Source organism: Chaetodon trifascialis, chromosome 21, assembly GCF_039877785.1.
Source record: "Chaetodon trifascialis isolate fChaTrf1 chromosome 21, fChaTrf1.hap1, whole genome shotgun sequence".
Lineage (NCBI taxonomy): Eukaryota > Metazoa > Chordata > Actinopteri > Chaetodontiformes > Chaetodontidae > Chaetodon > Chaetodon trifascialis.
The window spans coordinates 6,254,937-6,267,893 of record NC_092076.1 but is presented as its reverse complement, the minus strand read 5'-3'; the positions used below and the strand labels follow the sequence as shown (position 1 = coordinate 6,267,893).

At 42.9% G+C, this 12,957-nt stretch overlaps 1 protein-coding gene across 1 annotated transcript; it reads right to left on the bottom strand.

The window, feature by feature from the left end:
• Positions 1–5,118: 5,118 nt before the first annotated feature.
• Positions 5,119–11,239, bottom strand: cox7a2l (cytochrome c oxidase subunit 7A2 like). Its single transcript, XM_070990528.1, has 3 exons — positions 11,087–11,239; positions 6,828–6,962; positions 5,119–5,488 (listed from the first exon to the last, which is right to left on the bottom strand). Exons 1-3 carry the CDS (start codon positions 11,156–11,158, stop codon positions 5,348–5,350), a joined length of 348 nt encoding a protein of 115 aa, XP_070846629.1. The 5' UTR covers positions 11,159–11,239; the 3' UTR covers positions 5,119–5,347.
• Positions 11,240–12,957: the final 1,718 nt, after the last annotated feature.

The following is a 12,957-nucleotide window of genomic DNA, read 5'->3' as shown; positions in this document are numbered from 1 at the left end:
CCTCCGAGTAAATCATTACTACTGCAGTCATTAAATACCCGACAGCCTCTTAAAATATAAAGCTGTGGACAGAATACCAACTGCAGACCTGAGACTTTCACAGCATCACAGAAAATCTTCATCCAGAGTTGTTGGTGATATACCTTTTTCTACTTTAAATGTTAAGATTGTGCCAAACAATCCTCACATTGCAGAATTTTCTGCCTTTAACCTCATTAATTTTTTTTCTTCTGGTAAGTCACACCTATTCTCCATCCTCTCATGCTCTCATCTGCCCCCTAGTGGCCAAAAAGCAGTTCATGCAGCTTTAAAATTTAAGGAGAAACACTAAATATTTGCATCTTCGTGTACAGCTAGGGAAAGTATAATATTGGTTTATTTTAGGTAATTATTTTATTTTATTATTATTATTTATTCTATTATTTTGAAGGCAGTAAGCATATAACTTGATGCCTTTTGGTTCCTCAGAGGTTTTATCAATAAAGACACTAATAAAAAGGCTGAAAGCGGCAGTTGGATTGTGTCGTATTTACACAAAAAACATGTCTGCCCTTATAACAATTCCATATGATAATAATCGAACAGTTATCACATGAAAAATTGTACCTCAGTGCACGACGTGAACACCTTCCTCGTGCACACATCTGGTTCTGCTGAGGGGAGCGAGGGGAGCTCTAAGAGGGATTACATTTTCAATTTTCTTTCAATAAGTCACACCTATCTTCCACAACCTTCTTCTCAAGCTCTCATGCTCCCCCTTCTCACACCTTCCTTTGTTTTGTCACTCCTTTCCCCCCACTTTCTTGTATTCCTGCTCCCCCCGGTGTGGGCTTCATTAACAGTTGGAGTGCTGTGTTATTGAGTGGTAAACATGTTATTGCAGAGCCCTCATGTCTCTTCTGTCACGTCTACGAGCGACAACAAAAGGATCCATTGTTGCCGAGGGGCGCTCAAGTGGGCTGTCATGACGCAAGAGGGATGGGAAAGACAGAGGGGTGGAATTAAGGGGATGCTGAAGTATTCCTCGATGCAAAGCAGGTACAAGGATTATTATCAAAACAAGATTTTAGGTGTATCTCATGACAAGTTAATATGTGCATATGATGATTATCTCGCTCTGAGAAAGGCTCCAGTGGGACGACAGTGACTCAATAAATGAGACAAGTAGTTATGAAGGGAAAGACTGTCCTTGTTGAACCAAATGGTCAGTAAAACTGGTTTCTGTGCACCCAATTAAGCACCTTAAACTCAAGGGGGTCGCTTTGACTCTCCAGAGGACAGCTTCTTAGATATGTTACACAGTGGTTCCCAATCTGGAGGTCAGGACTTTTCAAGGGGTCACAAAATATATCACAAGGGTCACGAGATTTTATCCAAGCTAGCCGTGTGGTTCTAGGGATGGTATTGTCTGTCTGTTGGTCGGTTAGTCCAACACTTTGATCCTCAACAGCTTTTGGATGGATTGCTGTGAATTTCTGTGACGTTCATGCTGTAATCCCCAGAGGATCAACCCCAATGACTTTGGCCACCCCTTGACTTTTTAGTGAGTGCTATCAGCAGATTGACATTTGTGGTTTTGAGTGAAATGTCTCCACAACTTTTGGGATGGATCTCAATAGAGGAAAACTGCTCTTTTGTTGTGAAACACTAGATACCGTCGCCTCTTCTGTCCTCTACGAACGATTTAAATGAAATCATCTCAGAAGGGAACATCACTCTGGTTAAAGTGCTTGTAGTTCATGGACACATTCAAGCTGCGACACGAGGGTCACTAGCAAAGGTTGCTGTCGTTTAAAGGATCAAAAGCCAACGCTGATTTACAGCATCTTTTATGCTCAGTCTTGCCTGATGCCAGCACTGAAATAAAAACGGGGCGATTAATTCGAAAAGTTGGCCACACTTGTCCCTGAGCCATGTTTCCATGGTAACAATCAATTACATCTACTCACAACACATTAAAGAGGAAAACCTGGCACCATTGCGCCTGTGAATGTTGTGGAATATGCAAGCAGCAGGTCAACATAGCTCATTCCTCTGCTGTTCATTCAGCCATCACTCATATGTTTTCCTTCAGCAAGGCGAGTTTCATTGGCTCAGACCTGGAACGCCCCTGTATGTGAGGTCCGTCCTGATGTTTTCAAATAAAACACTCTTCAAATTAGGACCTGTGTCTTTACTGTTTTTATTAACTGTACTCATTATTTCCCCTTGAAGGTCAAATTATTCATCGGTGCTATGATCAATTATCCATCACATGGTTTTCCTCAGGGTGTCAAGTATTGATGCCATGACAAAGGGAGGTCCAGAGCTGAGTCATATTGATAAATTAAGGTGCCATGTTTTAATAAATAAAACTCCATTCATTTAAAAACTTCAAATCTGAAGAAAGACAATGTCAGAGGAAAGCCTGCACTGCAGTTCGGAAATATTTGGACAGACACGTTGTGTTGGCTTTGTACTGGATTTGAAATGAGACTAAGTTGAAGTTCTGGCTTTCAGCTTTAAAATGAGGGAGCTCAGACGCTGAAAAACGCAGGAACTTGTATAAGCTACACTGGCAGTGTGGCTCTCAGGATGGCGGCGTTGCACCAACGTATTGGTGTGAAACTTATTAAACTTTGTACAGACATTCATGGTTCCCGGAAGATAAATCCCAATTACTCTGGTGATCCTCTGACTTTTTATGTAGCGCTACAGCAGGTTTCCATTTAGTTTGGCTCCAGACGATCGCTGTCTCCACACCATAAACTGTAATGACCTTGGTGACCCACTCACTTCTCCTCCACCGCCATCATCAGGTCAAAATATCAGTTTGTCTCATACTTTGGTTTATGACCAAATATCTGCCAAACTAATCACATTCTCATCAGCGTCAGCCGCACTTCGTGTTTTGTGATCATTCGCAAATGTTACCATGCTAAGCTAACATGGTGAACATGCAAAACATGAGCTGCTTAACATCAGTATGCTAGCAGTGGCACCGTGAGCGGCACAAGCCAACACAAATAAAGTCGTCACATCTAACATTTGCATCACTCTGTATCCTCTCTGGTGATGCTCTGCCTGGCTTGCACAGCAGCCATCTTCACTTTTTTTTTAGCCTTTAGCCCGTTCAGCAGTGAAACGTATTGAGGTCGGGGGCCTGACCTAGATACTCTCGACTGTCTGGCCATAAATAAAAGCTCACTGATTGCCTCGCCTGTGTCTGGGATTGCTGTCCTGCTGCACTGGCCTCAAATTAAAAGCACTGAAAGTACTACAGTGCCCGACACGTCCACGCTGTGCACTACCCACGTGTGTTCTACTTGATGATTACAAGTGGTTGAGCTCTCCGTGAAAACAGCGCCAATCAGTTAAATCAGCGATGGCCACCTCGTGTGAGCGTTTATCTGCCGAGCATCATGTGACGCTGCCCCATCACTGCACGGCCAACACAGAGACACAGCAAGTGCAAGGTTTAAGCATGCCACACACACCGAATCAATGGACCAAGGTCGTCTCGATATGTGGTGAAGGCATTAAGCAGCCTGATGTACTATTAGTGGTGATAATGGCTCGCATCTTTAATCACCTTTCAGTTACATATAAGCCTTGAAAAAAAAAAAAGGTGAGTTACAGTTTACATCCATGTCTGCAGACTCATATATTACATGTAGTGAAGACTTTAACAAAAGGTATTAAGTGTATTTTTTGGTCAAAATGGACGTTCTCACTATATTGACATGTATGTGAGAAATATACTGTCTTCACTTCGACACTGTTTTTCCACAGGAGGACAGAGGACTGATGGAGAGCTTAGTAAAGAAGTTAAACAAACTGGGGACAGTGAACCTAATTTGGTCATTACATTCATTCACGCAGATAAGATTAAAGAAAACAAACATCTATTATCATAACTATACAACAGAATACAAAACTCCATACATGGAGAGAATCAGGCCTGGAGATATGTGAGGATGTTTGGGATGACACAGGGAAAAGATCCGCTAACAGGACCGACTCATGGTCCTCTTGGAAGAACATAATATGATATTTCGTGACTCTAAAATCTGAAATTTATATACAAGGATTTTCATGGCCAACATGACTTTTTTTGGCTTGACTTTGAAAGTAATAATTTATAATAGAGATTGCTTGCTGTTTTGTTACACTTATGTCACATCCTTTAATTCAATGAACTGTAGGGAAAAGTTAACACATACCTCGAGAATAAAATATGATCAATGTGTGAAATACTTGGGGGAAAAGTAGCGTTTTTGAAAGTAACTAAGCACATTTTCTGTTACTTCATACTTCTACTTCATTACATTTCAGAGGCAAATATTGTACCTTTTACTCCACCACATTTATTTGACTTTATTTTAGTTACTAGTTACTTTGCAGATTACAACACATAGATTACGTTGTACTGTTACAGGTTAAGATATCATATATATTTCTTCTGAAATGGGCCAGTCTGCACGATGTGTACTTCTACTTTTGGCACTTTAAGTTTATTTTGATGCTAATGCTTCTGTACTTTTGCTGAAGTGATTTAAAGTGTGATGTCGCTACTTTTTCTCTCTGTGCCTGCAAATATCAGTAAGAATAAAGCGACAGAAACCCATGCATGTCTAAGCAAGAGAGAAAATTCAGAGACTAAAATCATCATCGTCAGTGTGTCAGCAGCTTGACGTGGGGCTGCCAACATGTCGCTCTGAAACAACCTCCCTCCGAACTCGGCGTGAAGCATCTGACATCGCACCAGGGCCCACACATATAAATACTGTATGAGACAGTACTTAAGCCAAGTGAGCAGCAGCTATGTTCCAGACGGGGTGTCTCCATCATGCTTGCTCTCTCTCTCTCTCTCTTGCACACACATGCTCATCAGCGCTCTACCACAAGCCTGTGGAAAGCTGTGAGCATAAAAAAACCTTTACATCTCCGCTTCTATTTCAGCATCTGCGGCAGCCGAGAGACGTGGCGTCGCTCTCCGCCTTATAGACGGTTTCATGCCTGACGCCCGTGCATCTGTCGGCCGACTGGCAATAACGACCCCTCGGCTACAACGGGTGCTATTTCGGTGACATGTAAATGGAAAGTTGAAGAAAAAGGAAAAAGACTTGAAGTCAGAGCATCTTTTAACCTTTGTTTCCCCTTAAAATTTATTAACTTAGACATCTTTTGACAAAGAAGACAGACATTATTTTGTTATGATTGGTGTGATGTTCTGACAGCCATTTCTCATCTAAGAGTCCCAGGAGGTGGCGCGTCGAGGGCAGATGGAGACTGGGAATGTTGGGTCCATGAATTTCAGCGGCGATGTGTCCGAGGTGCGAGAGAGAGATCCCGGGTTTCGTGCTGGTCACTTATTGCTGGGCTGGGATGCGATGTAAAGAGCCACCAGACAGTAGAGAGCGCCTCCTACAGTGAGAGCCATGGTGGTGCGGTACAGTAGCCTGTCGGGAACGCCGCGCTTCAGATGAACGGGGAGACCGTCTGACGTCTGAGGGAAGCAGGAGGGGCAGGGGAAAGTGGGCGGAAAACGTGAAAAATACAAAAGCGAAGTTGTATCAGAGCGTGCAGAGTATTCAGACAGACAGGCCTCAACATTGAGAGTTACTTGGATCAGGACGCCATGTTCCTGTCACTAATTATCCACCTTTTTTCCCCTTCATAGCACAATGAAAAAAATGTCCAGTGCTGAACCAGTACTGCATGTTTCCAAATCTCATTTCCCTCAGTGATAAAAGAAATCGCTCATTCAACAACATCAGCAGAATGAAAAACTGACCTTGAACATTTTGAATGGAAACTAAAATGACAGTTTAATTATACGAAAAAGGTTGTTTCCCGTGTGCAATTTTCTCTGGAAGGCCAGAGTTTCTCCACATGTCTGCCTGCCTGCCTGCCTGCCTGCCTGCCTGCCTTCCTGCCTGCCTGCCTGCCTGCCTGCCAGCCTGCCTGCCTGCCTGCCTGCCTGCCTGCCTGCCTGTCTGCCTGCCTGTCTGTCTCTCTCTCTCTCTTGCTGCCTGCCTGCCTGCCTGCTTGTCTGCCTGTCTGCCTGTCTGATTACGTTGTACTGTTATAGGTTAAGATATCATATATATTTCTTCTTTTGCTGAAGTGATTTAAAATGTGATGTCGCTACTTTTGCTCTCTGTGCCTGCAAATATCAGTAAGAATAAAGCGACAGAAACCCATGCATGTCCAGGCAAGAGAGAAGTCTGCCTGCCTGCCTGCCTGCCTGCCCGCCTGCCTGCCCGTCTGTCTGTCTGTCTGTCTGTCTGTCTGTCTGTCTGTCTGTCTGTCTGCCTCTCTTGCTGGCTGCCTGCCTGCCTGCCTGCCTGCCTGCCTGTCTGTCTCTCTTGCTGCCTGTCTGTCTCTCTTGCTGCCTGTCTGTCTCTCTTGCTGCCTGCCTGCCTGCCTGCCTGCCTGTCTGTCTGTCTGTCTGTCTGTCTGGATGGACGACCTTGGCTTTAATAAAAGAAATTGTTATTCAAGTTAGAACATTGCAGCAGTCGGTTCTGTCATTTTCATTTGTGCGAGTGATTGCTCTGCCCAACTTCAGGGTCTCTTATCATTTCCCTCACCGCCTTCTGTGTGATCAACACTGCGGGTGGAAGCAGGAGGCCATTAACAACAGGGTGAAATAAACACCAGCCGTCACCTAAAACGAATAAATCTTCGGCGCTTTGACTGCTGAAGTCTGGGCCCATCAGACGGACAGCTCAGCGGGTCACGAACAGCTGATTCGCTGTGAAGGCTGTGTGTGTGTCAGGTGGGGAATCGCCTTCATGTCGCAGCTAAGACTGACACCTATTTCAGTCCTTGTTCTTCATTACCTGGAAAACCCTCTGGAAATCAGGAACCCTGTTTGTTCCCATGTACTCCACCGACGACCCCGCCTCTGACGCCAGCTTGGTGGGTGTGGCAAACGTCATGGTCGGGGACTCCGCTGGCACACCTGGCCTCAACCCCTGAACAGAAACGAGGAAGTGGTCACAATGAGGCGCAATTCAGTGAAAGGAATTACGTCTTTGAGAGGAACAGAGTCATGAGATGTGATCTTTCCAAGGGTTACCGCAAGGATGTACAGGCTACATTTAGCTCCACTCCACAATTCTACTCAACGTCATTAACACACATTAACAAAATTTACTGAGCTGATCACGAAAAAAGTTTTTACAGAGACCTTAGCCGACTTATTTCCTCCAGCTTGATACAGTGCAGCCCCTCCTCCATCCAATCTTCAAATTTAGGAGGTGGCAAAAGAAACTTTTGTCATGTCCCACAGAAATTCTCATCGTACGGAATGCCAAGCATTTTGCAGTGTTTCAGATATTTTAGTCCAATACTCAGATGATTGGGGACCGGTCCAGAGCATGTGTCATAAACTGGCAATTTGGCAAATATCTGTCTGTGATTGGACAGAGGAGACAGTCACTGTTCCAGGACATTCTGCGCCTCAAGAATACACTGATAATTCAAAATGAAAACAGTTAACAACAATGGATTTTGTCACTCCTCTTACTGTTATCTGTCTTACTTTTGAGGGATGATTGGAACTACAGTTACCATGATGCTTTGGGGATGCAAATAGGAACTATATCGAAGTTCTTGTTAGTGATGTGTTCATGGATGCAATAACAACTATGTCTGGATGACTCTGATGCTGGAGAAATCTTAAAACTGTGATGATTCTCAGACAAGTTCTGACTGAATGATTTCCGAGTGGATTCATGAACATATATTCACAACGGACATCTGAAGGGGTTTTAAAGTATTTTAATTGCCTCCATGAGTTGTGTGCGTCCCACCCACTGCTGCTGCGACTGCTAACTAAGAACTGATTTCCCTGACATTTAAGAAGAAGTTTGAACACAGACTAGTCGACTAGTTTAAAAGTAAGAAAAGCGTCAACATGCCATAAGCTGCAGTTCCCTGAATGGCCACTTGAGGCTGGCTCCAAAAGTGCGTCACACCCCAAAGACCCCCATATTAAAATGCTAAAATTTACAGTAGAGATAAACGTTTACAGGCTGGAAAAACATTTTTGGACTAACAGCTAATTTGAGCTCAACGCTGCTGCAGAAACAAGCGATTTCATGAGTGCTGCAACCATCTCACCTCACGAGTTACGCTTCCAGGTGTGAGACTGTTAATGTGCCTGCTTAGATTATTAAAGAACACCTGAAGCAGCAGTTCAGCACTACAGACTACAGCGTACGACCATCACGGCTTACTGCTGACTCAAGCTGTTCGATGTTATATCATTAAGGAACTTTCTGAGCTCCTGTCTAATGCAGCCTGACCTTTAAACACACTTTACATTATTTTCAGGCACACTTTGTTCCTAGAAAAGAAACTGATCATTTGATAATTGCCCATTACTTTTAACTGGTGTATCATAGCTATTTAGCCGTGTGAGTCTTGGGAAATTATCGCTGACATTAATGCTGCTGTTCTCCTTTTCAGACAGTTAATAGTGTAAGTAAATAAAGCAGAGGTACACTGTGGTGTTAATGAAGTACAAGTGTGCCTGCTTCATATCCTCTCACGTGGAAGGAGCTTCTCACCCACCTTGAGTCTGAAAACGATTGGGAGACCCATTACCTTGTTAAGAGTGTGTGGAGGCAGAGAGTGTGGGAGCGGGGAAATTAAATGTGACACATGAAGATGCAGAGGCACTGACAGCAGATTATTTTTACTTGCCATTTAAGAGAAGGCTCGACTAGAAGTGTTCATAGCAGGAGCTCATCTTTGTGCATTATGCATGAAATGCAGAGACGATTCACCTTTCATTTTTTAGCTTCTCCTATAGGATGGATTATATCCGCAGGATGCAGAGGAATAAAAATGCTGCATTCAGGTGTCTGGTGGGGGTTCCCTCACCCTTAACTTGCACAGGTTAGGTAAAGTGGAAGTTATGCTGCCTGATGGTGTGATGTGGTCTTTCTGACACTACAGGTATCTGCAGAGGAACCAAATGGTGACACATTCAAAAACATACTGACTGCAAAAATGCAATTTTTCGGGGGAGAAGCTGCTCACAACGACGGTGTGGCAAGCGACAGATCTCTTTCTTAAATATTTATCTGCCATCTATCGTGCTCAATTACAGAGCTTGTGGCATTTTTGATAACTTGAGGAGGACAAGCGCTGCACCTCAGACTACTCTGTGACCCATCAGATTCTGTGACTGCACCGTGCATGCAGAGAAATCACAGATGTAATGACTCCATAGAACTGGATTCACTGGACCCATCCACGCTATGGTTAATATACATTTGGCAAATAAAAAAGAAAGAATCTTACATGTGATTTTATATTCTGTGTTGCACCACAAGGCTGCAGATACAGATTATCCTCACACCGCAAACAGTGGCCTGCTGCAATATATTAGTGTATTATTTATGTGGAATTCATCTGATAAATGTGCTGCTTCACATCAGCACCACAGGCTGTGCAGGCAGCCGTCTCTCTTCACTTCAGGGTAACATAAAGCGTTCAGGATGATTACATGAATCTTGCATTTACATCGTTAAATCTGCAGGAGATTTATGGAATATTGTGTAAAAGTTTTAAAGGAAAGAATGAAAGGAAAGACATCAGGTTTCCTCAGAGGACCAAAGTTCAGCCCGCATGTGGTTTTGTTTCATCTTTAGTTGAGTCCAAAGTGAACGAACACGACACCAGATCACGGGACCTGAACCGGCTCAGACCTGAGGAGGCCTGGAGTCACACTCGTTTCTCTGAGGGTGAAAGTTTTTGAAAATTGTCTTTTTTACACATGTAGAGACTGAATCCAATTTTTTAAAAAAACGTTCTGTAATGTGTTTGCGGCACCTGTAAGCTTTAGAAACATGAAATAAAACTTCATCACAGCATCTCTACCACCTGCTGCTGTTTGATTACCAGCGGACAGAGATTAAATGTCATACCTGACACGTCATATGTTCCCTGCGCTCCATTTAATTGGATTTACCCCCCTTGGTGATACATAATAAGCAGCACTGTCAACTGAAATGCAACCACTGCTTTACATGTCTGAAGAGTGTTGATGTGATGTTGTCTACAAGGAAATTTTTCTCAGGTAAATAAGATGAAATAGCTTAAATCAAGAAATTAAATGTCTGTTATTTGTCTGACAAGATATATCTTCTCACCAGGCAGTTTTTATGGCTGAGCATTTCACTTGTTTTCAGCTTTTTTTGCCCTTAATTATCTCAATAAGATATTATTTTATTTCTGATTCTGAGTCACATAATGCTGAAACTAGAACTTTTACAATTATCAAGCTGTTTGATCAACACAGACAAGAACAAAACTGCTTTGTCCAAGTCAGAATTTCTTTCTAGCCAGATAAATGCATTGAAATACAGATTAAATGCAGTTTTACCCTCTGAAATTTAGTGGAGTGGAAGTATGAAGAAGCATGAAAGGGAAATACTTGAGTAAATTACATACAGAGCAGCTCAGATTCAGTCTTAAGTACTTTAGACACATTTCACCAAAGACAATAAGCTTGAAGGCAGCCAAACCCGCCACCATAACAGAATAACAAGGACAAAGGAGCAGTAATAAAGGTCACATCTGGCAGATGCCATATGAAGCCACTAAATTTCAAAATTGGCTGTAAAGTCACATGAAGGCCAGATCTACACATCGGAAATAACCTTTCAGAATAAAGGTTAAGTAAAGGTTCCGCGATAAAAAAAAAGAGGGGGGGGGGGGGCATTTTCAAAGAGAGAAAGGAAAGAAAGGCCACTGCGTTTTTACGGCTTGCATGAAGATCTTCAAACGTTAACAGTACTTTATGAAAACTACAGCTGACTTTCTGGGAAGATGGCTGAAACGCTGATCTACCGTATGATGAGACAGGACGCTACTTTTAATGAGCGCCATTTGTTAACCGAGAAACCAAGAAAACAACATCAATCGTGCATTGTAAACTGCACTGGAGACATTTAAATCTCTTCAAGCAAAGCCCTGGTAGCTACAGAACAGGCTGTAATGGTTCGTTATCCAACGCAGTGGTATGAAGGTCACCGTCGGCGGTTCCCGGTCGGTCTCTCACCGACACACCGCGTCTTGCTCTCACCTGAGGGTTGTAGGCAGCCGTAGGAGCAGATCCCGTCAGTTTCTGGGTAATCCCGCTGAATTTGTAGTACATTTTTACTGATGAAGGACGGGGAAAGGTGTCACCCACAACAAAATCACCGGGTTAAGGGTCTTCCGGTTCCGCCCGTCGAGGGAAAGTGACGTGGCGTTCGGCTGGCTCAACGCTGCCTGTGCAAAATTCAAGTTGAGTGGACAGAGGGTGTATGGAAGTATTTCTGATTAGTTTACTGATCATAAAACTTTAAAATCATAGAAATAATAGAGACCAGTTAGTTTATAATAGTCATAATAATGTTAACTGATGTTCAACTTTCATATCTTTTAAGGACAATGTAAACACACTTTGCAGTTGTAAATTACATTTTTCCTGAAAGCTATGCAGTGGAGATTAAGTTCATATTTCAGCCCTGAACAGTATCTGCAGGTCTTCCCGCTCAGGCTGCATACAGCCTCAAAAAGCTCAATCTCAATAGTACAATAGAATGACACGTTATATGAATGTATAGACCAACATGTACAGAATGTATGGATTTATATGAATGTATAGTTGCTTTCATGACAAATAAGAACATTCATAATTCCTAATCCAGAATCACTTGTGTGCTGTCGTGCTTTGTCATGCAGCAAATTGTGCTGAATGGCATTGTCGCGCATCCACCAATTTAAGTCCAGACTGAAATACCTCTGCATCTAGAAGATGGAGTTCTATGAAATTTGGTACAAATATTTATGGTCTCCAGAGGCTGAACCCTCCTGACTCTGGTGATCTCCTGACTTTCCTCTAGCGCCACCAGCAGATCAAAGTTTACACTTGTCCAATATGTTGATTCCTGCAGAACTAATGATGTACCATCACTCTCAACTGGACCTCGTGTTAGCATGCGAGTTAGCACGCTAACACACCCAAGACAGTGAAAATGCTAAACATACCTGCTAAACATCAGTGTGTTAGCATTGGTATTGTTAGCATGCTTAAGTAAGGATTTAGCTCAAAGCATGGCTGTGCTTAAGTATACGACATAGCATGGCAGGTGGACTAATTAGTCCATTTGGGTTCAACAATAAAGCATTCACATATACATGCTAACATGAATAGAATAGAATTGACCCAGCTGAACACCAATTGGAGATTTTGCAGAGATGTGTTAGACTGTGCACTCCAACACCATCAACAAAACACCAAATGAGGGAATATCTTGAAGAAGAATGATCCTTCCAGCAGAGTTGCAGAGAATTTATGGCAAGAAACACAAACGCTGTTCTGGGAAACACCTTCCTAAGACACTTTGTTAGTTTTTCCTTTAATTTGTCACCCGTGTGTCTATTCCTCTTTACCATATGTGTCCATAACACTAAATGAGCTGACTAAGACTCGAAACACAAGCTTTCATAGCTCACTGACAGATGTGCAACATGCACATGTGAAAGGTTTGAATGGTGAGAACAGCGCAGCAGCCCTTTGGGATCCAGAGTCAATTTTTCCTTTACAACAGTACTTTGTGAACTCGACCTCAGCACAGTGTCGACAGTGTGAATCTGATGAGTGCAGTGAATGCCCTTGCCAGCGGGCTCAGGTGTTCCTCACCCTGAACATTTTGTTCCATTGCACGCAGGATGCTTAGAGGTGTAAATCAAGACTTACGAAGCTCCATCTGCCAAACATGCTTTATCCATTCAGCGCATCTCTGGGTCAAGCTGTGCACATTCATTGGTTTATCTCAGGTCAGGAGTAAGTGATGTGAAAATCTGAGATCAATATTCCAACACTGTGAAAGCAGAAGATGGAGTCACTTATATTTTTTATGGTACAGTTTGATTTGTAAGAAGGAACTGCACATTCAAAGACATTTT